This window comes from Enoplosus armatus, chromosome 12 (genome assembly GCF_043641665.1).
Source record: "Enoplosus armatus isolate fEnoArm2 chromosome 12, fEnoArm2.hap1, whole genome shotgun sequence".
Classification (NCBI taxonomy): domain Eukaryota; kingdom Metazoa; phylum Chordata; class Actinopteri; order Centrarchiformes; family Enoplosidae; genus Enoplosus; species Enoplosus armatus.
Window position 1 is genome coordinate 6,762,705 of NC_092191.1, and position 27,820 is coordinate 6,790,524.

The window sequence follows — 27,820 nt, forward strand, 5'->3', positions numbered from 1 at the left end:
CTCCCTCACAGGACAGCCCAGTGAACTCCAGTCAAAACTGACAGGAGGTCAAAGGGCACAAAACGGGCGTGTGTGTGTGCGAGAGCGTTGCTGCTATAATTGTCTGCTTACACACGTATGTGAACATGCAGGATGTCGTCAAAGCTGCAAGGGTGAGACCATGGAAACACATGACATCATGTACTGAGCCTGGGGGGGGGGGGGGGGGGGGTTCTAGGGTTAATACGCAAGGGTGTTCATTTATATGCATTACAAAGATACTAAAACGTATCGCCTAATTTAGTTCAGGATTTGTGAAACATACCATCCTTCATAGATCATATATTAGTCGGTTTCGGGACTTGTGGTGGCTGTTAATCAAAAATGAGCCAAACAAAAACATGGGAGGCACTACTATCCCCAAGCCAGATCAGAATTTCTAAACCAAACTTTCTCCTCATGTCGAGATTTGAACCAACAACCAGTCAGTTATCAGTCAGAATAACTGTAAGAGTAACCCTTAGTCATCTCCAGTATTCACTCTTGCTACATGTGCTCTCATGTAGGAAAACAAGACTAAGCCACTTAACACTGGAATGACAACACGACCTTGTGTCCACAAAAAAGAAACAAATAAACACTAAATGTAGAAGTGAGATGCTGTCAGTGTGTTAACCTCTTAAAAAGACACTTAATACCAAACTGTCAAACTGCACATTGCTGGTTTCACTCTTTCATCCTAGGAGTATACAGTGTTATTCTAATTACATTCTTACAAAGCGACTTTTCTTGGAAGAATCACTCTGTTGAAGTGGTAAAAAAAAAGAAAAGCGGAGACCTTTTGTGTTTTTGTTCATATTTTCTGATATTGAATCTAAAATAAATTAACATACCATTGAGATCTGTTATCAGCTTCTTGTTGGCTAAAAATGCAGAATTACAGCAATTTTAAATACAAAAATAAATCTTCAACACAACCTGAATGAGATCTGAGCAAATGAAGTTACGACATGATCAAATATTTCTGTCTTTTTTTGTGTGGAATTCTTTCAATAAAAATAATTTTCTCATTACTTACAGTGTGATGACAAAAATATCTACAGACCTCCCACAAAAATCCAAATAATTTCATCATGGGGTCACATGTGGAACAACACAAAAACTAAAAGGGTTGACAGTTTCACTCCACTGTGCGAGAAACGAAACACAAAGTGCTGCTGTAGAAGATGCCTACATTAAAAACGTCCTGCAATTCTGAAAAGAAAATGATAAGACGGAGACAGAGAAAAGACATAAACAAAAGAGAAGAAAGAGACAAAGTTGAGTAAATGACAAAGTGTCCGAGAACATTTCTAGGCAGAAGACTGCCTCTAAGAATCAATGTTGAATTGTGCATAACAGAGAAAGATGGGAAATAAAATACATTTTTACAGTACAATATTGACTTGAATTTGTATCAGTGATGTGGGATTATCTCTGTATAGTGGCTCAGAATGGCAAAGCCCCACTGAAGGTGATGATTTCTTTGTATAATAAATTAAACATAAATGTTAAAAACAATGTTGTTGTTCCTGATCTGCAAGTACTGAGCAGCACTCGCTTGTTGCCTCGACGTCATTGAAAGTGCAACAGACTGCCATTACACATTTCTGACCTTCTGTCCAGGCTGCTGCTATTGTGCCAAGTCATCACATAGAGCTTTACAACAAAGATGTGTGTGCGCTTTGTGTGTATGTACCAGTGATGTGTCCAAAAAGTTCCTAATCTTATCCAATCCAGTATGACAGTCAGCTGTTAAACCCAAAAGAGGTGTGTGTGCATAAAAAGTGTGAATGTGAAGAAGATGCAAATGACACAGATATAGTACAAAAATAGAAAAATGCACACACACACACACATGCACAAACTCACACACACAAACAGGGCTTTATCTCAGTGCCCACACATGGACAGCTTTTGGAGGAAGCAGACATGCCAACATCCCAGCCAAGGATCCTCTGCCACCCACATGCCCACTGCAGGAATCCCTCTCTCTCTCTCTCTCTCTCTCTCTCCCTCTCCCTCTCTCTGTCACACACACACACACACACACACAAACACATAGATGTGAGGACACACACAACACTCCACTATTCATGCACTACTGTCTTATTTATTCTCCTCAATTAACTATTTAAATTACTCCTTCTCCTTCACTGACACAAGATGTCTCCTACTTCACTGAAATGTCCATTCTCTGCGTATGTGCACTGGAGGTTTTGAGTTTCCACATCTCATTTGTGTAATATAATATGTATATATAATAATATTGGATCACGATTGGCTACAAGCTAGTTGTGATGTCACAACATCCTGCTCGTAGGTCCACAAGTGAAACTAAGATTTAAGGTGAGCACAGAAAGACGTTCGTCCTTCAGCAGATGAATGTGAAAACAGCCTTCTGTTGTCAAACTCTGCACATTCATCATTCTGCACAGTGAAGCTCAAACATCCAAGTGAAGTAACAACAAGCACCAACATATTTTTGAGTGGAGCTGGACTTTAAAAACATATATTAACTTAATGTAATCCTTCCCTCCATTTTAGCCTGTCATTCTCTTGATTGTCTACTTGTTTCTTTCAACCATCTTCTCTCTATCATCCTTCACAGCTGTACTGGATACGCTGCACCTCCATTTGTCTGTTTCATGATGGAGAAATGTATCTTCAGCTCTGTTTGCTTAGACAGGTTAAACTGGCAGAGCAGGAAGAAACAGAAGTGCCTTTCATGTAAGATTTAATATAAAGTTGGTGACTTTCTGTAAAATGCTAGCAGCAGTGGGCCATATTCCTATTTTTGTGACAAATTGACTACTGTATATATATATATATATATATATATATATATATATATATGTGTGTGTGTGTGTGTGCGTGTGTGTAGGACACAGAAGTCATTTCAGCAGAAGTCATTTGACATAACTGTAGCACTATTTCTAATCAACAGCTATTGTGACTGGATATAGCTTGCCTTGACATTTGATATCGAGAGACCACATCTAGCATTATACTAACCTGTGATCAGACCTTGAATTATATTTTCCCACTTGTGACATCACACAGAGAGGCAATTCATGATGTCTTGTTCGATTGGTGCAATTTCGTCACATTATAAACTTGGTGAAGCGGTGAGCGGTTCATACTTTAACAGCATCTAAATAACACGTCTAACGGCAAAATCTGCTCCAAGACTCGACAGTTCTTCTTTTGTGTAATACCCCTCGTCAAGGACAGGCAAGATATCCAAAGAACTTAGCACATAATGGACTACTGATACACAATGTTACACAAACTCTCCCTGTCTTTACTCCCCTCCTCTCTTCTGCTCCCGTCTCTTCTCAGCGGTGGTTCCAGTGCTACCGGTAGGAACTATAATTAATCGGAGTGGAAGCCGCGTTGTTGACCTTTTCGCAGGTGATCATCACCATGATGCGCCCGTTAATCGGTCAGCCATCGCTCTTCAACCACCACCACTGCAATTATCACACAATCACTCACTCACATACACATGCAAAAAAGATGGCGCCACACAGAAAAACATCTTGCAGCACACACACGCACACAGCACGGGAAATCTGAAGAACCTGTGATATCAAAAATTCACATGCAATTTACTCTGTTCTCACAGTATCTGCTTCTATCTATCACACACACATGTGCATATACACCAGTCCACTGTAAAATATCCTCTATTAGCTGCCTGCTCTCTTTCTCTCTCTGGGTGTTGTACCTGACTATTACCTGTAATGACCGTGACATTACAATAATGATAACGGCGTTTGCTAATGCTGCACTTAGCACACATGCACACAGTCGTGCAGATAGACACACACATGTTGTGCACAAGCTAATTTTGTACAGTGTTTGTGAAGCTGGTAAATAGTCAAGTACTTTCGCTTCAACCAACAGCATGTCCATCTTCTCAGCATGTGTGTGTGTGAGTTTGTATGTGCAAGGGTGTATGTGAGTGTGCAGGTGTAGTGGTGAAAGAAGGTAAATGCATTTATCCACTTCTAAAAAATTTGAAATAGCTTAAAGGAAGTAAGTGGTCCACTGTTACATGACCAGTCCTAAAAACCAGTCCTTAGGCAACCTCCATGGATATTGAAGAGACTGTCCGGGGCCTTCAGCACCTCATGAATCTCATCCACCCCTGATACCTCACCACTGCCTCAGTGAGCTCCATCAGGAAGTTGGGTAAGGCTTCCTCCAAGTTCAGGAGTCCCTCAAAGTGGTCCTTTCATCGTCCAATAATATTACCAGTCAAGGTCAGCTGTTCTCCTCTCCTGCTAAAACACTACCTCCCTCCAGAGTCATCTAAAGATTTGCCTGAACCTTGTTGAGGCCAAATTAAAGTCCCTCTCCACAAACTCCTCTCATACCTGGGGTTTTGCTTCCACAACCACAGAAGCTGCATTCCCTCTGGCCTCCTGGTATCTGCCCCCCACCCCCCCATTACAATTCCTCATCACTTAGATTTAAAAAAAAATCTGAATGCTAAATGCTTATGCTAAAAAAAACAAGAGTATGTAACAGATTGTATTCGATTTTTACATTTTTAAAAATGTACAATGAACAATTCTTTAGCAGATACTGCAAGTGTGTACTGGCTGGGCCCAGAATGCAGTAGTTGCTTACCCTTTTATTTACCACTACAGCCCTCTGTGTGTGTGTGTGTGTGTGTGTGTGTGTGTGTGTGTGTGTGTGTGTGTGTGTGTCTGTTTGTGTAAAGAAGTCAAGGTTGCACAATCCATCCCTTTTGATAGATTTTGTACAAAGAAAAGGGAATTATGTTCCTTTCTTCGTATTTTTTCCCAAGGATGTCACTGTGCAGGATACACTAAAAATCCTGCTGATGCTTTTTACCTCACACAGTGCAATTGGGCGTTAAAAAAGATGTAATTCTTGATTGGCCACAAGATCTACATTTCAATGACCGATGGGCTAATTGTTATGTTTATGTTGCTCTATCTCTCCATTTCCATCTCCATTTCTACTCCTCCCTCCATCCGCCCTCAACTCTTTCTTTATCTTACTGTGTCTCCTTCCTTGTCAAGGCGCAATTATTTGCAATTTGCCTAAGTCATCCATTTGCTGGGACACCAAGCATGAAAACGAGGCAATTTGGTGTAAAATGGAGGCAGGCGGGCATCTGAGCATATGTATGTATGTGTGTGTGTGTGAGTGTGTAAGTGTGTGGACAAGGCAGGGGAAGGTCCAGGCGCTGGTGGGGGGCCATGCAAGAGCTGTCACGCAAAAGTGAAAATTAATGCCATGAACGCACACACAGAGATAAATGTTTGTGTGTGTGTGTGTGTGTGTGTGTGTGTGTGTGTGTGTGTGTGTGTGTGAACCTACCAGTCTGCACACATGACAATGTCAAAGTGACCCTCTAGTGCTGAAATGTCCGACTCACAGTCCCACCTCACCACCCTGTAAGCACACACATAAAAACAGAGAGCAAAGTTTAGTATTAGCAGGGCTGGTGACTGAAGAAAGCCAGTGTTCAGGAAACTGCACAGCGAGCGACAGCAGCTTGTCCTTCAACGCTTCTTTTCTCTCTTTCAAACACTTTGAGCTTCTTGCTCCCTGACACCTCTCTCTCTCTGACACCCACTGTTTTTCTGCTTCAGTAGAGACTTGGACAAAGTGTCAGGGAGGGAAGACATGTCATCTGTGAGGTAAAGAGAGGGAGCTTCTGACATGACACTTGACATTTATACCATGTGAACACACACACCCACCCACACACATACAGAATGGCCACCTCCATACATGTTGCTTTTCAATATCAATACTGTCCTCTTTCTTCCTCTATCTTATTTTATTGGCACGACCGTTGCCAAAGCAGATGGTACATGGCTTACAATATAAGTATAATGATTCAGAATGAAGGACAAAGAGACAACAAATGGTTTGCACATTACTACAAAATATATATTTAAATAAAATAAAATATATATCATATGGTGTGGTATCGTGAGAACCATAAAAGATTGTTCTCCTGTTGGTTTTCCATCATGCTCTGACATATTGTGGTGCCTCTAATGTAAATTTTACGTTTTGGTTTTGGCGTTTTTGGTGGAGAGTGAGTCAAATTCTTGCTATTTGAGCAGGAAATGTTGCTCTGTCTCTATGTCTTATGGCAGAACTGACACTGTATGTTATCTCGGGGTTGCCAGGTTTGTGTGTGTCCAGTCTCAATGGCCAAGTTGTGGTCAAGTTGTAATTAATGTTAAAGTTACTGGTCCCTCATGGTGGTCAGACAATCTGCCGCTTGGTATTGTCTGCTCAGTGCTAAACAGCACATTACCAGTGGTTAATGTGTTTTCTCTTTATCTTTGGCTATAATTTGGTTGTTCCACATTGTGTAAGGGCTGTACAGTTTACAGCTTTCTCCTCCATCTCTTTTTCCACACCATTTTCCCCTCTCTCTTTCTCTCTCAGACTGTTAGGCAGAGTGGGGGATTATTAATTAGGCATTATTAACACTCAGTAAACAAAACATTAGGCCCCGCTCGAAACACAATCTCGATACGCGGCAGGAGGTCCCAACACACACACATACGCATGCATGTGCACACACCATCACGCGACATGCCCCTCCCTCTCCCTCCCCTTGTCCAATCGCATCGTGCCCTTCGCCCTCTCTTGCGGTGCTGCGATGACAGCAGGCATAATCTGAAAAGAAAACAATCAAAGTAATGTAGCCTAATTATACGTTTACTTTTTCACTCCATCTTCCACTCATGTAAATATGCGCAGGAGGGAGAAACAGAGAGAGAGAGAAGAGGAAGGGGAGCAAAACATTCAGTCTTTTTTGAGACAGGGACAACAATTAACTACGTTTTAGCCCGTCCTTGCATATGAAGTGTGTGTGTGGGTAGTGGAAAGTTCTCTCAATGGTTTCTGGATTGGAACTCTCTATCAAAGGGAATCATTTTGGTTGGATGACTCTGTGCACACACACACACACACACACAGTCTATTTGAAGAATGGGTATCACAGCATGTAGTTAACAAGGTTTGCTCTATTGTTGTTCCTTTTTCAAATATAAAGACTTAAAAATGTATAAAACTGATAAATTTATTCAGGAAAAAATCTGACTTAAATGTATTTTAAAGATGTGTTGTGCAGATATTTAACAATAGCACAAATTGAACAAAACAAGTTTCCCTGTTTATCACGTGAAAATGTTAGACAATAGTTCTGTAGGTCTGGGTGTCTAAAATCGGAAACTAACATATTTTGGTTGAAATTATAATGAGGTTTCTGCACTATCAAAAACAAAATACCATCACCTGGTAGATAATATGTTGACATCTGTACCAAGATGAACTCAAGTTGTTAAGATAATACATGTATATGCCCATAAATCATCACAATCTGCACGTTTTTCTTATGTTTCTTGGTGTTCGATTAAAGTCATCAACAAGCCATTCATTACATTCCCACGGGGGCCATGCAAACTAGAAATGTAAGCACTGAAGGCACTGCAAAGGTACTTTGGATAAACTGAATACATGGCAGTAGAATATAGTTCTGCTAGTATGTTATGTTTACATGTTGTCCTGCAGTAAAGCATGAAGTGGGCCCCAATCAAAGTGAGCACTTTTAAGAAATATCTGAGGCACTTTCAGCAGAGAATCTTAACACTACAACAAGAACTGCACACAGTTCACTCTTCTGTCTGACTGCAGCGATTATGAGCCCAGAGTAGAGGTCAGGTACAGTATCTTCCCATAAGGAGCATGTAGCATAAAGAGCTAAGAAAATGGTCTCACCTGGCAGATACGCGTGTTGACCCAAACTTTCCAGCTTGCCTGTTTCTCTCGGCCAGCCCTCGTACATCTGACGTGCCACAGTCAAGGATTCATCATAGATACACACATATTACATATTCCTCAACTGTAAGAAAATGCTTAAAGATCCCATATTATTTGAAATAAATGTTCTCTCTATTTGTATACAGTACATACGACCAAACATGTTTAGATACAGTAAATTTTAGAGAAGTCGCTGCTAAAAATGTGTGTACTCAAGTCAGGTCAAGTTTACCCTCTATGCTTAGACCCTCCATACCCCCAAAAAACCCTTCAATTGGGAAAAAATAATGGAAGAAACCTCAGGAAGAGCAGCAGAGGAGGGATCCCTCTCCCAGGACAGACAGACATGTAAGAGACGTCATGTGTGCAGTATGTAAAAGTACAGTATGGACAATCTATCATGGATTCAAAATGAATTTTGCAGTTGAATGAATTGCAGTTCGGCCTCTAGCGGCCACCATGTGCAGAATTGGAACATTTCCATCTTGAGCACCCAGTGGCAGTATCAAAAAAGACTAACAGAGAATGGTGTCTATGAAAATTGGTCAACACAGAGGTTACACCAATTTTCACCGGGATTGTGTTAGAATACTTTTCCATAAATAACATTTTTTGCCATCTTAATAGATTGAAAGATACTGTAATCACAAACAATTCTACACAGTATGTGAGTGGATAATTCAATGAATCTTTTAGCAAATGCAAATTTATTGCCAAATATCAAAATTTCTTCATGTGAACCATAGCATGTTTGAAACAGGTGGATCTTATGATGGAGGTAAAAACATCGGTCATCTACCTCTACCAGCCACATTTTCCTTACTAATCAGGAGATTCAAACTGCAAACTGTCCCATCAAAAAATATTTGGTTTAAGGTTTCTGGAGTGGTGTGTGTGTCATGTCGCGACAGAGCTACATCAAGAGACACAAACTCTAAGTAAGACAAGTAAAAACACATATGGTAGACACCCACAGAGAGACAGCATGAGTGAGGAGAGATGATCTCCAGGAAGAGGGAGCCAGCCTGCAGAAGCAGATCACAGCAGCCTCTAGCAGGATCAATGGGATGGCTTTTAACCACAGATACACAAACTCACACTGTCCCTCCTGCACACACACACACACACATACGCAGATGAACGCACACAAAGGCAGGGCGATTGATGTCAAGTTGTCTAGTAATACACTGGCTTGTGGAGTTGCAAAGCAATTCAATTAGGATTTCCTTGTCTCTAAAGCCTGCAAAGAGCTGAGACAAATCCAATCGACAAAGACAGAGAGCAAGAGAGAGAGGGAGCAGGAATGCGTGATAAGTTGATAGATGGATTGATGGCTGGAGAGCCAATCCAAAATCAAAGAGGCCTCCCAGACACAGATACACAATAATATGCAGGTTAGTACACATTTACATACAAGTACACATACACACACGCACACACACGCTGGACACCTGTGCATCTGTGTGTTATGCATAGGGATGACAGGGCGAAGAGCAGAGCAGCTTACTGTAATCTCATCACCAGCACACCACTGGTGGAGAGGTCACAAGTTGAGAACACACACACACACACACACACACACACACACACACACACACACACACACAGAAATAAAGAGGAAAAAGTGAGAGAGAGAGAGAGAGAGAGAGAGAGAGAGAGAGAGAGAGAGAGAGAGAGAGAGAGAGATTTGAGTATTATTGAACATTAAGGTGGAGGAATATTTGCTCCCATCACTTGAAGTAGACAAGTAGCAGCCAATGACATGCATCAATCATTCTTAATGGAACATTTCAATTGATTTTCAACATGAGCATTCAAGGTCACTCTATGGTGTGTGTTTGTGTGGGTTTCTGCACTATGAATGAGGTCAACAGCTTCTAAGGAAAGGAAAACAATCTATTCTCTAGATATATCTAAATGTCGTCCATTCACAACTTCTTTTCCCGCATATCTTCTCATCTATTTCACTGTATAAAACTGAGCCATATCACAACCCACTATCTCTTTCTATTGTAACACCAGCCGCACAATCAGGGCATGTGAGACAAACAGTGGCCATTAGCACAAGGCTAAGACCAACAGCTTCCTCAGCCAGAGGAAATGCCACACAGTGCCTGCAGTGTGTGAATGGGCCAATTTGGCTGAGCCCAGAACAAATTATCTGTCTTTCTCAACCCTCCCTCTCTCTTTCTGTGTGTGTTCGATCCATTCTCGCTATGATTTCACTTACAATTCTCTCTATGTGTTTGTTCTGTGAAACAAAGCAGTCGGTCAATGGTGTATTGTGTGTGTGTTTTACAGGCTCCATAATGTTATTGTTTAGTCTTATTGTGATCAGCAAAGGAGCATTGTAGCCGGATGAGACAGAGATATTGTAAGCACTGCTAAATGTGGAAGTGCCACCTCGGTCAATGGGGAACAAATGTGTATTTATATTTCCTGCTTTTGTGAACCAACTGTAGGGAGTTACAGCTTAATTTTCTTGTCTGTGTAGTTGTTGGGTGAATAAAGCAAGATCTGGGAGGATGGGAGAAAAAGGACCAGAAGGATGAAAGAAGATGGGAAGAAAGGCGAGGGAACACAAGAGGCTACAACGGAGATTAGACAGGGACAAGTGTAAAATGGGTAGAAAAGAAGAGCCAGATGGTTTGCAAGCTGACAGAGTTGATCAATAACCCACTCAAAGAACAAATGTTGGCGAAAGAAAATCTCACCTAAAGATGTGTCCTAAAAACTTAATTATAGGCCTAAACCTTAACCACACACAAAAACATTTTAAACAAACCTTGATTGTTCCTGTTTCTAAAACACTCATCAAGCCCTAACCCTAGCCTTAGCATTAGATGAAGTCTCAAACAAAATCTGACAGGATGGCAATTACTGTGCTCTTAACATGGCATTGTGGGCAGCTAGGATTGGTAGATGCCATGTTGAGCACTAGTGCTGGGTATTTGTCACTGTGGGTGCCCTATCTGCCGCTTTTGCCTAAAGATAAAAGAGGTGGATGGCTTTTCTTCCTTCACTCCAACCCAATCTCTAGTTTCAGGGCTGAAACACCAAGGTTACAGCACAATGTCTACTTTTTATTTATGGTACTGCCTGAAAGAGTCACTGTACAGCTACAGCAGGACAAGAAATGAATCTTGATCACGTGGCATGAAAGAGATTTAAATACTAGCAGAAGTGAACAGCAATAATAATGGTTTAGATGCTGCAAGATATTTTTGAGACAATGAGAAATGGCAATTGGTTTTTTGGCGTATATACACAGTAATTTTCCAGTTTATCAAGTACACATAATGCACTGTAATACAATACTACTGCAATACATCCGACTTTATGAAGGTTATAATATAATAATATAAAGGTTTTTGTGTGAGCTGTTTTAGAGAGGTATTGATTCAACTTTATGATCATTTTCAACGTAGTTTGTGGTGCTGTTGAACTGTATTGCATCATAGAGAGATGTGTTTCTGTTACTTAGCCTGCCCTCACTGACATAAACAGGGTGGACAAAATAATAGAAACACTTGTCGGCATAACATAATACAGTTCAACAGCACCACAAGCTGCTGCCTCCAAACAGCTGAATCAATATCTCTTTAAAAAAGGTTGAACAAAAAACTATGTGTACCTAATGACCTGTCAACAGTGTGTATTTTAAAGACTCCAGAAGCACACACTCCACATGTAAAAATGTTTTCCGTGCCTTATTTTGTGATTTTCTTTCCCACATATGAAATATAAAAAAAAGATGTCACATGTTACTCATGTAATATTAGATGTGAAATTGTTGTCCTTTATAAAAAAAAAGTCAAATTAAATAGATTTTTGATCAAACTGATGTACTAAAACCACTTGGCTCTGTGTGTTTTAGTGTACAGGAATGCACAAACAAAAACATTTTCTAATTGAAACCCTAATAAAAAAGACAAAAGGTTTTCACATAAATAAATCCATATGAATGCATATAAATAAATGTGAGCTGCATGAATGAGGCTCAGATAGAGAGATAGACAGAAAGAGAAGGAGGGAGGACGATGAAAGGATACTCTGAATGGACTTCTCGTTCCCATCTGATAGCAGAACTTCTTTCACGTCAGCACAAATGGCAACCTGAGAGACAGAGAGATGGGAAAGAGACGGAGAAATGAAACAACACAGAACAAAAGAACAAAACCAAAAGCACCCTTAGATGAAGCAAACATCTGAACACACACACACACACACACACACACACAATAATGACATAACCATATCTACAAAGCTTCACTCTTGGCAGCCCAGCCCGCGCCACCCTCTCTCTCTATTGCTCCCTCTCCTCCCTGCCATTTCCCTCTCTATCTTCACCCCATTTTTATGTCTGCATTATTTTAATCATTCAATCAAATCAGTCAATACTTTTATCATTGTGGCTAGCGGTGGGGGCTGCTATCTTGCTATCACTCTGTTCAGTAATTGCATTGTGACAGGGGATGATGGCAAGCGCAGAGCCTTTTCATTTGACGCTGGGTGTTTATCGGGCCGAGCCATCACTCCGTTCGCCGCTGTCACTCTGCACTCGGCTCGCCGGGCCTGCCTGATGCCCTTCATATAACTTTGCAGAGCAGACTGTGAGAGACGAAGAGAAAGAGAGGGAGGGAGAAAGGAGAATGGATAGACAGCTTTGTGCTGCGCTGTGTGTCTCAGTGTGAGGGAGATATAGATAGAGAGGTGTGTTCTTTACTATAACCTCATCTTTTCACATTCTCCTTTCTTTGCAGATGCCTTTTTTTATATCAGCAGGTGTGTGTCAGGCTGTCAATTTCTGTTAAGCATTGTGTGTATGTGCATAAACCCACGGGTGAGTGTAACTGCAAGTAGCTATTGTGTTGGTATGCACACAAATCCTATATGGTTGATTCAATGTAATCTTGACTTGTATGGTAGAAAATACACCATGTAGCATATCAAGTATATGAAAATGTCTGAAACAAACGCATACATGCTTTGACATGCAGACACACTCACACACATGTAAAGGCCCTGCAGGGAGTGTGAGGGGGTCACTGAGCGCTGCGCGTCCCACCATCTGCTCAAATGGAGGAAGGGACCTCCAGGCTGATCCAGAGCATCCAGCTGAAAGATCAGGAGTCCAAGCTTGCAACCCATGAGCAACAACCCGCCACCCGCTAACGCCATTATACACACATGCAGGGTCAGGCTGTATCAAATGATCACAGACATCTTAATCTAAATGAAGGTTATCAAAATGTCAAACTCTGTATGCTACTGTGAAGTGCTGGATATAGTGCTGATCAGATATCAAACCAAAAACCATGACATGTTTTACCAAGTGTTTATTATTGTAACAATGAAGGCGAAGTAGTCATTTAAAATCAATCCAAAAGTCAGATCGTAAAAACGCTTCTATGTGCTGTTTTAAAGTCACAGACAAACAACGTATTTCTTTTGTTGGAATTGAAGACTCTGAGACAGAGAAGACTCTGTCTGGTGGAGTATTATGCAACACAAAAATCAGCACTTCTGACGTGGTTGACGACGCTCTCCGTAGGAAGAGTAGGGAACCAAGTATGCTTCCCTGAGGCTGTACTTAGGCACAGCATTACTTTGAGCTGATAACATGCTCACAGTGACTACCATGCAGACGCTGAGGAGGTGAAGTTCACCATCTTAATTTAGCGTGTTAGCATTCTAACATTTGCTAATTAGCCTTGAACACAAAGTATAGTTGAGGCTGATGGGAATGTCATTACGGAACATGAGCGTCTATACCAAATTTCATGGTATCCATCTGTGATGGAGATCATAGTTTTCAAAGCAGAGTAGTCAGCCAGGGATGCAGGGGGTTAATCATGACTCAGAAATGGCCAGGACATGAGCTTTCAAGTCTGCCAAGAGAAGCTTAATTTAATCTATTTTGGGGTTGAGGCAACAAATGTTAAGGTGACATATCTTCATTTGATTGCATGTGGCAAGGTACTGTAGAGGATGCTTTCTGTGATAGGTTGGTCTAGATCGTCACCATGAAGATGGTGAATTACATTTAATATTATCCTGAAATCTGGAGTGCAGTTTACCAGGGCACTGCTGGGGGATGTGTTAGAAAGGGAATTGAAAATCAGGATGTGAAAATGGTATAGAACAAAAAATACAGAATTAAGAAAGGGGGTGAATGAATGACAAAAAGAAGGGTGGAAGGGAGGGAAGAAATGCAACAACTAAAGGAATAATGAATGAACTGTTCACATGGACAACAGAGAAAAAAAACCTGAATGTGGTGTCAGTGACGGATGAAGGAGGGATGAGGAGAAGGAGAGGTGTGAAGGAAGGACTCCATCTCAAGCCACCAATGTCAAAACATGGTGTATTGACTGCCAAGAGATAAAACCACGCTTCCACACACACACACACACACACACACGGCATCTAGCAGATCGATGGGACACTGACGCCTGCTATGTGGAGGGGCCCTTAAGACCCTGGCTAATAAACCCTATGGCTGACAGACTGCGGTATATCTGAGTGTGTGTGTGTGTGTGTGTGTGTGTGTGTGTGTGTGTTGCGTCAATATAGGACAGCTTTTAAGATCAAAGCTAGTTCATATAGCTAGGTGTCACTACTCAGGTGGTCTGGTGATAGTGTGAGTGTGCTGATAAACATAATGAAAGAGCATATTATAATCATTATAATTTATACAAAAATAATGCTGTTAATCCTAAAAACTGGCTTCACATCTGAAAATTTTCACACTCTGAAAACATAAAATTATTTGGAAAAGAAGCTGTAATGCCATGCTTTGCCATCCATATAAAATCTGCAATAATTAGACAGTACTTTGCCAGTATCTATGCTGTGCTATTTTGCCATAAATCCAACAAACCAGTGTCCTGGTGGGCAAGTACCAGGTGCTCTGACAAGATGCATCAATGCTCACCTATGAGCTGTTTTATTCTTCTGATTCTGGTTTTCATGCATTCAAATGTGAGGGAGATTCTTTATGCAACTCCTTTCTACAACCTAGTATTGAAAGAAAATTGGTCCGTAAGTATTTTATCTCACCATCGAGTCTACCTAAATGACACCTAAAGTTGCTAGCTGAATGTTTTCTCTTAAGACATTTAACAATGCTGCTGAAAGCATTTTTTTACTAAACAAAGAACTCTTAAGCTAAGAGGAAAAAGTGTGGTTGACCTTGTTACACCTAGAATGTGCTATTAATTCAGCATAAAAATACAGTAGCAAGAGGTACAAATACTGCTGCCATAGTAACAATTAAGGCATTTGTATGACCAATAAGGGAAAGCAAATTAAAGCTTATTGACAAAACAACCCCCCCCCCCCCAAAAAAAACAAAACACTGTCAGCTTACATGTAATAAATCATATGTGTGAATGGGGCATGAAGAGTCACAACCTGCAGGAATCGACAATGTTGCCCTGGAAACCATAGACTTACTAATGAGCATTGTACATTACTCTTAGACCAAAAACATGGGAGACTTAAACTTAGGATGGGTACCCATAATTTTTGAAGTTATTCAAGCAGTTACGAGCTAACCATTAGGCATAAGAAGTTCTGTAAATATGGCCTAAGGAGGTAAACACTGAAGAGTAAATGACCTAACGTTAATTTAATGTGGGTAAAGAGTGAGCATGCATACACTTGTGAAGGGAAAACACACACAGGCACACAAGAAGTAAATGATATGTACAGAAATAGGTATGGATATTGTGTGCCCATGCTGTTTGTGTATTGATTGGTGGGGGTCAATTTCATTGGAGAAGCCAAGTCACTTCTCCTGCAGAAATCTGTGTGTGTGTGTGTGTGTGTGTGTGTGTGTGTGTGTGTGTGTGTGTGTGTGTCACTTACCATGAGCCCAGCAAGACAAGTCATTCCTCCTCCTAACTCACACACTGCACCCCTGAGAGACAGAGAGGAGTGGGGGTGAGATTCACCTTGCTGAGCCAAACCTAGCAGTTTAGCACCAACACACACACACACACACACACACACACACACACACACACACACACACAGACACACACACACACACAGACACACACACACACACACACACACAGACACACACACACACACACACACACATACTGTACAGTAGAAGTGCACAAATGTACATATACACACTCACACATACGCATGCTATCATACAAACAGATGCACATACACACACAGTAAAAACAGCAGGGTAAGAAATATCAATTCAACCATCAACCTGAAAGCTGAATACTGAACATTGAGAAGCACAAGCTCAATCAGCGGGAATCTGAGGAAACACACACAAACATACACACCCACACACACACACTGAGTCCTGTAGCTTGCATGCTCATTCAACCCATCTCTCCATCCTCTTCCTCCTTTCATCTCCCCTTCCCCTCCATGTCTACCCCTGTCCTCTTTCATCCCTCCCTGCCTCCCTCCCTCTCTTGCTGACCTTCACTACGCTGCTCTGATCAATACCCCCTCTTCCCCTGCCTCCCGCCTCTTGAATGTTAAAACAGGAAATCAAAGGGTGACGTTCCACCTTGAGTGGAAATCAAAGGTGCCTGGGTGCTTTTCAGCCCCGTGCCGCAGGGCAGGCCGGCGCTCAGCAGACGAGAGCAGGGGAAAGAGCAACACAGAACAACACAGCGTGGCATGGAAAGGTACAGAATGACACAAGTACCGAGCATTAACTGCAGGTCCCGGGCACATTTAAATTAGAGGCCGTTTCGGGAACGTCGTGGTGCTGATGTGGTCTCTGATAACTACACTCATGAACTTGAAATACTTTCAAAATGTTGTAGATGTAACAGGTTAAGTGTAGAAGAACTGATATATTTTGGTGTCATAACATTTGATGAGGTGTTATCTCACAACAGTTGTGTATAAGCATTTCCAAGGATGTTAATCCACCTACTTTACTCCACTTTCACCTCCTTGCTGCTACTATGAGTTTTAATGTGTTCTCTACTGTAGTTCCACGATCTGTTATTACAACAAATGCAATGCTTTCAATAAGTTTGCTCTTGCTGATTTGTATCATAAAGACATTTCCGATCATGCAGCAGGATTCTTGTGAGATCAAACATGGTAAGACGGCCATTACACGCTGCCAAGCATCTTTCTGAATTTGTTTACAGTGCAATATTGTTTCAAACATTCAACGTTGTCAAACTGTTACAGAAACATAACAAACTGTCTGAATTAGAATAACAATGTACACTGATTTGCTTAACTGAAAGAGCCTTAAATACAACAATGTCTGAGATCCTGATCGATGGAATTAATCACAGCTGTTTTATTGGTGAAACAGTGGAGTCTTTTGACGATGAGAATGAGCAGGTTTAAAGAGAGGAATAACTCACCTGAACATGTGACGTTTTTGCAGAAAGTAATGAGCCATCACCTCTTCAGACGGCCACACACCTAAGTCAGAGAGAGACCGAGAGAGACGTAGAGACTCAGTTACTAAGTGATGTTTATCCATTTCAGCGACAGATCTTTATTTGCAGGCTTTTATCTAGCATCTCATAGTGTGACAAAGTGCTTTGATTCCAGTGTCTCAACATCAAAAACACCTTAATATTGATATAAACCCAAATAAAAACAATGAGTGTTCAGTGAATCATAATTGGATGCATTGTGTTTTCCAGTCTGTGTTCATTTGCTTCTCTTGTGGTTACCACCTTGCCTGTGATCCAAGGCTTCTCAGTCTCTGTTTGTCTGTCTTTCTGTCTGTCTGTCTATCCTAAATCCTTGCAACACACTCTCTCATTGGGCACTGTGTATGCAAGTGTGTGTGTGTGTGTGTGTGTGTGTGTGTGTGTGTGTGTGTGTGTGTGACAGGGGGTCCGGTGGGTGATAATCACAGCGCGCAGGCCTGTCTGGCTTATCACCTACTGTCAGCCCTTCTCCTTCTGCCGTGCATGTAACACACACTAATGCACACACACACACACACACACACACACACACACACACACACACACACACACTTGCATGCTTGGTGCTATTTTCCCTCTGTCTCTCAACACACACACACACACACAGAAAAACACACACATCTTGGCAGTAGAAAAAGTAAACATTCATTTGAATAAAACTTCAGCTTTTTGCTTCTGGCTTTGAACAAGAAGGTTCGGCTTGGTGCCGCCTGTGTGTGTGTGTGTTTATATGAAGGAGTTGTTGAGAAAAGAGAACGAGGGGATATAGAATGAGTGGGAGAAAGCAAGCGAGGGAGGGAGACAGAGATAGAAAATGAGCGAGGTAAGGAGAGAAAACTGGGGAGGGAGGGAGGGTTGGAGGAGGAGAGAGAAAAGGTGGTAGTCGATATAATAAGCGGCTTACAGGCGGTCTCTCTTCACCTCATAGGGCAGACATCACTGCTCTCTCACTCGCCCTCTCTGTGTCTATCTCTCTCGCTCACTCCTCGCTCTCTCTCTTTCCCCTCGCTCCGGTCCGCCAAGATTAGCTCAAGCAAGCAGGATTTAATAATGCCTATTGATAAAATGTCCAAATATTCCTTTTCCCCATTTCTACGTCTTGGCCTGACAGCGCACACACACACACACACACACACACACACACACACACACACAAATACAATGACAGCCAGAGTAGCTATACTGTGTGTCTAGAGAGTGTCAAGACATGTAAGACTTAAATAAGGTGACATTTTAAATTCCATCTGTTATTCCCCTTCAGCCAGGCGCTTATCACACAGTACGCAAAACTTTATACTGTCAAGTGGCACAACGGTCAGTGCAGCTATGGTATACTGTGTGTAGAGCAATGCTGGAAACTATCTCAAGATGTGTTTTTTGTTGTTGCGCATTTAAATATTTTCTTCTATCTGATATTTTCTGGATTTGTATTCTTAATAATTCTGGGCATTTTATTCTCAATGAGTTTAAAGGATGAGGCTGATGTTATTCTATCTTTTTTATTGTCAACAAATCCCATTAAAAGTTCAGAATCAAAAATGTATTAGTCAGTCTCCCAATACCTTCATTTCCCCACCTTGTCTGTGGCTCTACAGCCCAAGCCTATTTGTTCCTACTGAAGACATAAATCTCTAGAAATGGGTTACAAATTTAGTTTGTTTAGTTTGTAAAAAGAAAAATGTTTAAAGGCCAAGTAATGTAAATCAGTTGTATTTTTTTAATATAAAATTAACACTTATTACATTTATCAAGACAATTTATCATGATTTAGATTTTAGATACTCTGTCAAGTCCTATGTTCAAGTGAAATTTGGACTTGACTGGGGTCACTGCAGAAGAACAAAGCCTGAGGGGCAACTTGTGTTACCCTGATGAATAATCAACTCCAGTATTCATCAGGAAGACACAAAACCCTGTTCTGCTGCAGGACTGAGGCACAGGAGCAACTTCAGTCCCTGTCCATCCTCTAGAACAGGTGCATGCATGGGGAACTGTGTGTGTCCTAAATTGCATCCCAATTCTTCCCTTCCCCCATACCTTTGATCCCTCCCCTTTTGATTGTGTGTTCACATGAAACGTAATGGTGTCGCACCACACACCTTTGCCCTATGAGATGACAGCTTAGCCCCTCCCCCATCCAATATTCACAGATGACATCAAAGACCACCCAAAACATCTTGGGCAGATGAACAGTAGAGGGTGGTAATGCAACAAGAAACCGGGTGTGATCTGCCATTCAACAACATAAGCAAGAAGAAAACTGATGGCCCCCACACTCTCATCTGCGGTTTCATTTGGTTTTCATTGTGCTGTTGACTCCTGATGATGTGTACAAGTCACAAGTGGCATCTAATTGGGTAGAGGAGTTATTGTGACACCATCCCACCCTGAAGCTGGAGGGGAAGGTCTCAGGGGGAGAATTCAGACAAAGCCTCACTGTACCCTTCTTGCAGGTTGTTTCGGGATGTCTACACATCCCTAAAGGGATTGTATATCTGTATGTGTTAAACCAAGATGCCTCAAGGCCACCTGTGATTATGATTTCAAGAAAAATAAAACAAGATAACACTGTGCCCAAGAGTCCAGTCCAGGACCAATAATGTAACGCTCTAAACCAGATGTTTCTTGCAATGTTTTCATACCCTCTGCTGAGGGCTTGTTCCTGTCCACTAACTTTCCTTAATACAAAGTTATGTGCCAGTGTGTGTGCATCAGTGTGAGTGTGTCAACTCATGCATGTGTGTGAGAGAGAGAGCAAGACAGACAGCACTAAGTAATAAAGCTTTGTAAAGCATATGTGAATCGGACGGTTAATCCCTAACTCCAATAACATTAATAGCCCAGGGTGATAGGAACTATGTGTGTGTGTCTGTGTGTTTGTGTACGTGCGTGCATGCATGTGTGATAAGTATGTGATGCCTGCTTGTGTGTGTGTGCCTCCCAGGTCGAGGTGCACTGTAGGAAATGAAGGGATCAGGAGTACAGAGCAGATTACTCTTCCTGAGGATAATGAAATTATTTCTCACCTTCAATTACTAGATGAGGAAAGGAAGCAGTGTAGGTGTGTGTGTGTGTGTGAGTGTGTATCAGCTTAATAAAGTTATCTGTCCCAGGCACTAAACCTTGTCAATGGTGTTACCCTGAAAACCATGTGCAGCTTATTGGGGTTGTGTGCTTGAAACATTGTTAACTCCCCTCTGGGTTGTTACTGTTGGTTTAAAAACAGCTAGAACCTGTCTTTCTGATGAAAAAGGCACTTCTTAAAAAGTATATGTGTACTATACATCGTGGCTTTGCATGTCTGTTGTGCATGTGTTCATTTTATGCATGAGGAGGTTTGATAATTGTTCTTTTGCAAACCTTTTTTTCCCCCTTTGGAGTGGCTTGCTCATGCTGCTGTGCCATAAAGCTGCACACTGTTCTCAAAAATATGTCTGACCAGTGACTGGTGCTTATTTCAAGCACACTTTAGTCTTGTTGGAGGGATACATTTTTTGTGTTTGCAAGCTGTATTATTACTCTTATTGAGTCCAATTTTTATTCATATGCAGCTTTCATAAGACACCAATTTCACGTGGAGGACATCCTATTTTGATTTACTGTACATTATGGGTTTATTGCTTAAAAGTGAAAATGGAGGCAGTTTTCTGGCCATGTAGAATGCTCAAATATTAAAAGACCAATCAATAGTGATGAAATCTAATCATGATCTCAATACAGAAAAATATTGTGATTATCATTTGATTTCCAGGCATTCTGTACTGTTTCTGCTTATCTTTATTTATTTATTTTTTTATTGTATCTGCCCAACCAAGTCAGAGGAGGATGCAATTTTATTTTAACCATGAACATGCATCTATGGTATGGCATAATATCTGATGAAGACCGACTGTAGGGTTGAAACTCAACGGCTGAATACAAGACGTGAGTAGTGCAAGCAGTTGCATGCTGTCCATATGTTTCTTAATACTTGCTTAGAAACAAACTTGGTGCATTTTATAAAGTGAGACACACCCAATGTTAACAGTACCGGAGGAGGGAGGCCTGCTGAACTAATCAGATTTCTTGGTGGCAGCTACCCATTGAATCTACTGTATAACGCCATGCTCCTAAACCCTCATCGCTCCACATCCGGGTGACCTGGGGCTGACTCCACGACTTATGGCAGAGCTAATCTGGCCTCAGTAGCGGTCAGTAATCACATGCACAGGGATGGAATTAGCCAGGTTTGGGCCGCAGTGGCAGCAGGCTAAGAAAGGTAACCCAGTCACAGAGGCATGCTTCACCCCACCCACGTTCTCCAGTTCTTCCTGAGGGATCCCGAGGCATTCCAAGGCCAGGGATCAGACAGCACGGATGGAATTAGCTAAAGGGCTATTTCAAATATCTGAAGGTGATCCAGGTGCTATTTGAGGAGAGACGGACGAAAATAACTCAGTTAAGCCAAGCTAAACTAACAGTACTTGATTGAAACGAGGCCGTTACTCTGTTCTTAGTACCAAGAATTAATTAAACAGAGCCTCAACACTTTCATTTAAAAGATAACAGGATCTGCTTAAGTGAGCTTGTGCTGAAAGCAATATTGATTGCTGCTTTTCAGACCTGTTTAAATGACAGGTGGACTCTTGTAGGTCTGACATATTCTAAATTGTCCCTGACAACTCTGCATTTACCGTCACAAAGGTCAGTTCACATATAAGACCAGCCGATGACCATCATGTTTGCTTTACAATTTAATGATATGCATTACTTCTGTCAGCTCCTGTATTTACAGTTACACCGGGGGGGGCTGAGATATGAGGCATTGGTCAACAGTTTTCCTTAACAAAGCATAGCTCTGTTCCTTTTATCTTGGGAAAATAAAATGTCTGTTTTTTTGCCTTTCTTTCATCAGCCTCTAACAGGTCTCCTGCTGAGGACACAGTGCTGCTGTATATGGCTATAGAAAGAATGGGACGAGTAAAAAAAGAGACAGAGGAGGGGCAGGAAGATGAGGAGGAGAGAGATGATCAGAGAGGAGAGGAACGCAAACAACAGTGTGGAAGAGGAGAATTTAAAGGAGTGCAGAAGAGCAGTGAGGAAGAAGGTGTGGGGAGGAATAGGGAGGTTGGGGATAGAGGGAGGAAGAGGGAGAAAGTTAAGCAGGATGAAGGAAGAAAGTCCGATGGAGGTGACAGCAAAATGAAAGATGAGGTTCATAAGATGGGCTGAGGAACAAATAGCAAGAGGAGAAAGAAAGGGGGGGGGGGCAGAGATGAAGAAGCAGAGGAAGAGGAGTGGGAATGAGGCAGGGGGCGGGGTGGCAAAGAGAAAGAGGAGCAATGGGAATGACAGGAGTAACAGAAGGGAGGGGGGTGAGGAGGACAGGAATGGATAGCAAAAAAAACAGACTAAGCAAGGAAGGGGAGTGAGAGAGAGAGGTGTCAAGATGGGGTTAAGTGGGCCACGATGTTGCTTTGTGCACGCACATATACACTCACACGTGCCTCTATCACTATTACATACTGATACACACAAACACACACCTCTCTGTTGGTTTCGTTCACACACACACACACACACACACACACACACACAGTGTCTCTCTCTCCCCTCAGGCCCAGCATGTCTTCAGGCTCCGTGGCTCTCTGGCGGTGATCCGTCTCCACATTAAGCGAGGCCTCAGATAATTCCTAAGCCTCCTCCATGGCCGATCCAATAAGGGATAAGGCTCTCGGCTGGCCATGATCAACTGACAATCTGTCCTCTCACACGGCTACTTTAGTGGAGGCCGGGATTACCCCGGCCAGCCTAGACAGGGGTACACACAGTTCACAAGACCACGGCGCTGATGGGTGCATGTGTGTGTGTGTGAGAGAGAGAGAGAGAGAGAGAGAGAGAGAGAGAGAGAGAGAGAGAGAGGTCAAAGAGAAAGTCAGATTGAAGAAGATTGTGTACAGAGGTAAAAGTGTGTGTGTCTGTGTGTGAGAGCTAGTTTGTGTTAACACTAGCAGTTGAGCTACAAACTGACAATAAACAGTGAGATCTCTGTGACAAAACACTATAATACTTAAAAAATATAGTACTTTGTAAAGGGTAATAAAGGGTAACATTTTTACTGATTGGACTCTGTATTTTGATATTGAATGATGAACAACATCAATTCTGTCTGTTTTTCAAACTGCCATGCATTTTGGGACAAACACTTTGATACACATTATCATACAAAACAGCATCAATCTACAACGAAAAATGTATTTGGGGGGTGGATGGGCACACCAAAACTGCAGTACTGCTCTTTAGAAGTATGTTTGAATTGTACCTTATACAAGAGTCAAAGCAGTTGTAAATATGATATAAGATACATTAAAAATAGTATATTTCCACCAACTGAGGAGTTAAGTCCAAAATCCTCTATGCACAAAAATAGATTTGGTTGTGAGGATATATTCTAGATACACAGTATGTAAACTGTCACTCCTAATACACAATATGTATAAGAAGATTTGGTTGGAGGATTTGTGGTACAGTATATTTTGTCTAGTATTCGATTACTCCTCATCCAGCTACATTTTCAAGATTAAAAATAGATTTTTGCTGAAGAGAAATCTTAAAATGTTTTTTTACTATGAAGCCTAACTGAAGGGCTGGACAAGTAAAACAGAGTGCTGACGACTGAATCTAGTATGTTGATACTGAAATACTGTTGATACTGTAATCTGTACATCTCTATATCAAATAATAGTAAAGAAAGGCGTAATCAGCAGGAAGAATCTGAATGCCACTGAGGCAAATTACCAAGAATTATAGAGGTACTTCAGCCTTTTAGGAGCCATCAAGCAGCATATGAATTAGGTACCTACGGCAGTCAGGTGATGGGAGGCAGAAAAGCTGCAATGTAAACACAAGTCAACAGGGAAGAAACACGACTGATTTCATTTTCAAACAAGCAAAATGCTTTGTGGCCTTTAAGGATCTTCATCCCCTGATAAACCAGATTAGGTCAGGTTTTTATAAAAGCTTGAACTATTATTAGCAGTGTGTTAATAATAATAGCAATTATGAAATGATCAATCTGCCTAGCTGGTATGGTAAATACACATGCTGTGAATAGGCAGTTTAGATAGCCTATTCGCCTTTCACCAGAAGAGCCAGGCGATGTGTGATAAGCATCGACATTCTAGCCAACAGAGTCTGCCTCGGAGACACTCCTGATCCCTTTTTCCATTGGAATAGGCTCATTTTAACACATACTCACACACAAACACACACACACACACACACACACACACACGCACACACTCGCACACACACACACACACACTCGCACACACGCTTGGAGGACTGTGCAGGGCTTCGATAAGCGTGGCCCTTCTCTCTCTCTCTCTCTCTGAGTAAACATCGTTTTGGATTAGGCAGAGTATAATGAGAGCAGGGGGCTATCTGCCCACCACGCCTGCATTGTGGCCCCCCGCTCCTCTCTGAGGGGGCCGGGACCAATCTTTACTCTGCTATTTATCCCCCTCCTCTGATAGCTTACTTATCTGCTGCAAAATGCCAGGGCTGACTGCCTGTCTAACTGCCCTTGTAACTGTCTGCTTGCCTTCTTGTCTGCCTGGTTCCACACCTGTCTGTCTGTCTGTCTGTCATCTTGTCTTAAAGCTTCCAAAAGCATTAAGACAAATGCGTGACTACGTCTCATTTTATCTCTCCTCTACCTGTCAGCATGTCTGTCCACATGACAGACTCTGCTCCTGGATCTCATCTAGTGCTGGTTGCTGTTGGAGAGGACAGTACTGCAGCAGGAGTGACATAAAAGCAAAGCATTGATAAATGTAGAGCAAGCAGGACAACTTTTCTTTGCACTGCTATGGTTCTTAAGTGTGCAAGCACTAAACCCGATATTACAGGCTTTACATAATGTTACACATCATTTAGACCAAGAACTCACCTCCATACAGTGTCTTATTTAATACCAACCTTTTATAAACCCACAAAAATGGTGATATACTTTAGGAAATGTGCATCTTTATTTCCGTCATCTGCTTTTTTTACTCAAATATGAAGCGGAACGAAGAAAAAATCTCTCAAGCTGTAACTGGTATTTTTGTTTACATAATATCAATGTTTTACAACATTTTTTTGTTTTTTTTCATGAACCGGCTTCCTTCACCACCTATCCCATCATGCCCTGCACTTCTCATTGATAAAGAATAGAAGAGTGTACACTTGATGAAATTACATCGGGTGCGCAACCACTGTCAGTACATAGTGAGTGTTCAGGAGCAAAAGGAATACAGTGGAGTGAGGGTAACAGGAGCAGAGTTGAATACAGTATGGAGAAAGGAATAGAAACGAGGGAGTGAGAGAGACTGCGGTGCAGAATTACAGAGAGGAGGAACGATCGAATGAGAGGGGAGGGAATGAGATGTGGGGAGAGACAGGAGGAGGCAGAAACAAAGACAGAGTTTGACATGTGGCTAATAGACATATCAGCACTGAGGTGTGGGGTTTAGCTGGCAGACGAGAGCTCTGCAGAGCTTCATTCATTGATTAGCATATGGAGAGTGGCATGGGACCGTGTGACAACCCCAGATTACGCTGCACACACACACACACACACAATGTAGATTGCCACAGATTGCATCTCTCTCCTTCCTTGGAGAAAGGCAAGGATGTCAAATTACAGGGTGTCACCTGCAGCAAGCTATCTAGTTTCTTGAATGTTAATGTACATAAACAATTAGGACAGGAGAAGGAGAAAGAGCAGGGGAATGGGGGTGACTGAAGAAGAGAAAAAGCAGAGAAAGAAAGAAGAGGGAGAAAAGAGTTGGGATAGTGTGATTGATGAGAGGTTCTTGTTTCTTGGATCATGGAAAAACAATGAAACAATATGAGAAAATATGACAGCTGCCAGTGAGCCCCTCCCTGCCTTCAACCTGCGGTATTCTCTCTGAACGTGAACCGATGTGAAATGGAAAAACCAGAGTCATCTGCCTACAGCAAAGTCCAGGAACAATATGCAGTGGTATACAATAAAACCATTTGCTTTGATTCTTTATTTTAGATCAATTCTACTATCCACATCTGCGCTGGCTTCAATTTGAATTTAAAAGAATATCCAAACAGCATAATATGTGTGAAAACGCTTCTATTTTTGTTTTACTGTCAGTATCCTGAGACTGTGAGGTTTGATGATACTGGGGATTGAAATTTTAACCGACTAGTCATTGTAATGCAAGTGTCACCCTATTTGACATCAAAAACACCAGTTGTTTCAACAAATTGGTGGCCTGGGTGGGCTTTGCTTTAAAAAAAAGCACTTCTAAAACGACCCCCATCTCCAAATAAATGAGATTGTAGAAGGCGAGAACACACCAATATCTGACGCTGTGTCAGTCGGTCTGGTGTTATACGAGTAAGTCTGCGACCTCTCTGCCTGCAGAGTGGTTTCCTACTTTATAAGCAAATACAATAAAATCATTTGTACCAAATAATGTAGTTTCAGTATCTCTTGTTCGCTCACCCTCCTTTCTGTTTTTTTAAACTACTCTGGTAGCCTGTGGGGTACCCATAAATGTCATTTAAACATCAATAACATTGAATTTAATTCCCATCCACAAACAATACAAGGACAAACATGCAACAGTGTTATGACACTGACACACGCACACACACACACACACACACACAAATCATTGCACTTACAGTATACTCTAATAAAAACATTCACTGGCTGCATTCGGACTCTAACTGCTGATCCTTTACCATTGCTCATTTAACCATGAGGATCAGAGAAAAGCTGAGTTCAGACCAGGAGAAATATGGAAATGGATTCTGACCAATGATCTGATCTGGGGTGAAAAAGTACCACCGTATTTGTAAAAGTCTACTAGGGCTGTAACTCACAATAATTCACTTATTGATGAACCTGCTGATAATTTTCTCATAATCACTTTGTCAATAAACTGTGAGACCAGAAAGTTGGAACCTGAAAATGTTTGGCATTTTCACGAAATGATTATGTGAATTAATTTGTTTGTTTTTCTGTCAATTGACTTATCAATTAATCAACTAATCATCGCTGCTCTAGCCAACATGACCAAGAGGCCTTTTAAGTGCTCAGTAAAAATGTTTTCCCATGACAACTGAGGAAACTCCATCTGCTGGTAAAGATCGAAAGCTCAACAACAGCTACAAATTCGACCTCAAGGGTAAGATTGCTTTAGTCAACTATACCACCTCACTGGATAATGTTTCTGTCACACTTGTGCCGCTCTACAGTACATAGTCTGTACATGGTTAGTTGTACTTTGTCTATTCACATTGTCTCAGTAAGAATTGGTAATGAATTACTTATACACAAGGTCATCACAAATTTAGAACAACAAAGTTTGGTCTGTTACCCTCAGACGCTGTCGTCCCGTTAGACTGACAGGAAATGATAGCACATGAATCTACACGGCCTCCACCATGACTCAGTATGAGGTGTGCGCAACGTGAGTGTGCATAGTTTTGGGTGAACGCATGTCTGTGTGTGTTTGTAC

At 41.6% G+C, this 27,820-nt stretch overlaps 1 protein-coding gene across 1 annotated transcript in view; it reads right to left on the reverse strand.

Annotated features, from left to right (window-relative positions):
- Positions 1–27,820, reverse strand: part of camkmt (calmodulin-lysine N-methyltransferase) — a 96,335-nt gene that overhangs the window by 12,804 nt on the left and 55,711 nt on the right. Inside the window, exons 5-9 of the mRNA XM_070916452.1 lie at positions 17,217–17,277; positions 15,718–15,769; positions 11,898–11,961; positions 7,804–7,870; positions 5,377–5,451 (exon numbers count right to left, since the gene is read on the reverse strand). Coding sequence (XP_070772553.1) covers positions 5,377–5,451; positions 7,804–7,870; positions 11,898–11,961; positions 15,718–15,769; positions 17,217–17,277 — 319 coding nt within the window. The remainder of the gene's footprint in view (positions 1–5,376; positions 5,452–7,803; positions 7,871–11,897; positions 11,962–15,717; positions 15,770–17,216; positions 17,278–27,820) is intronic.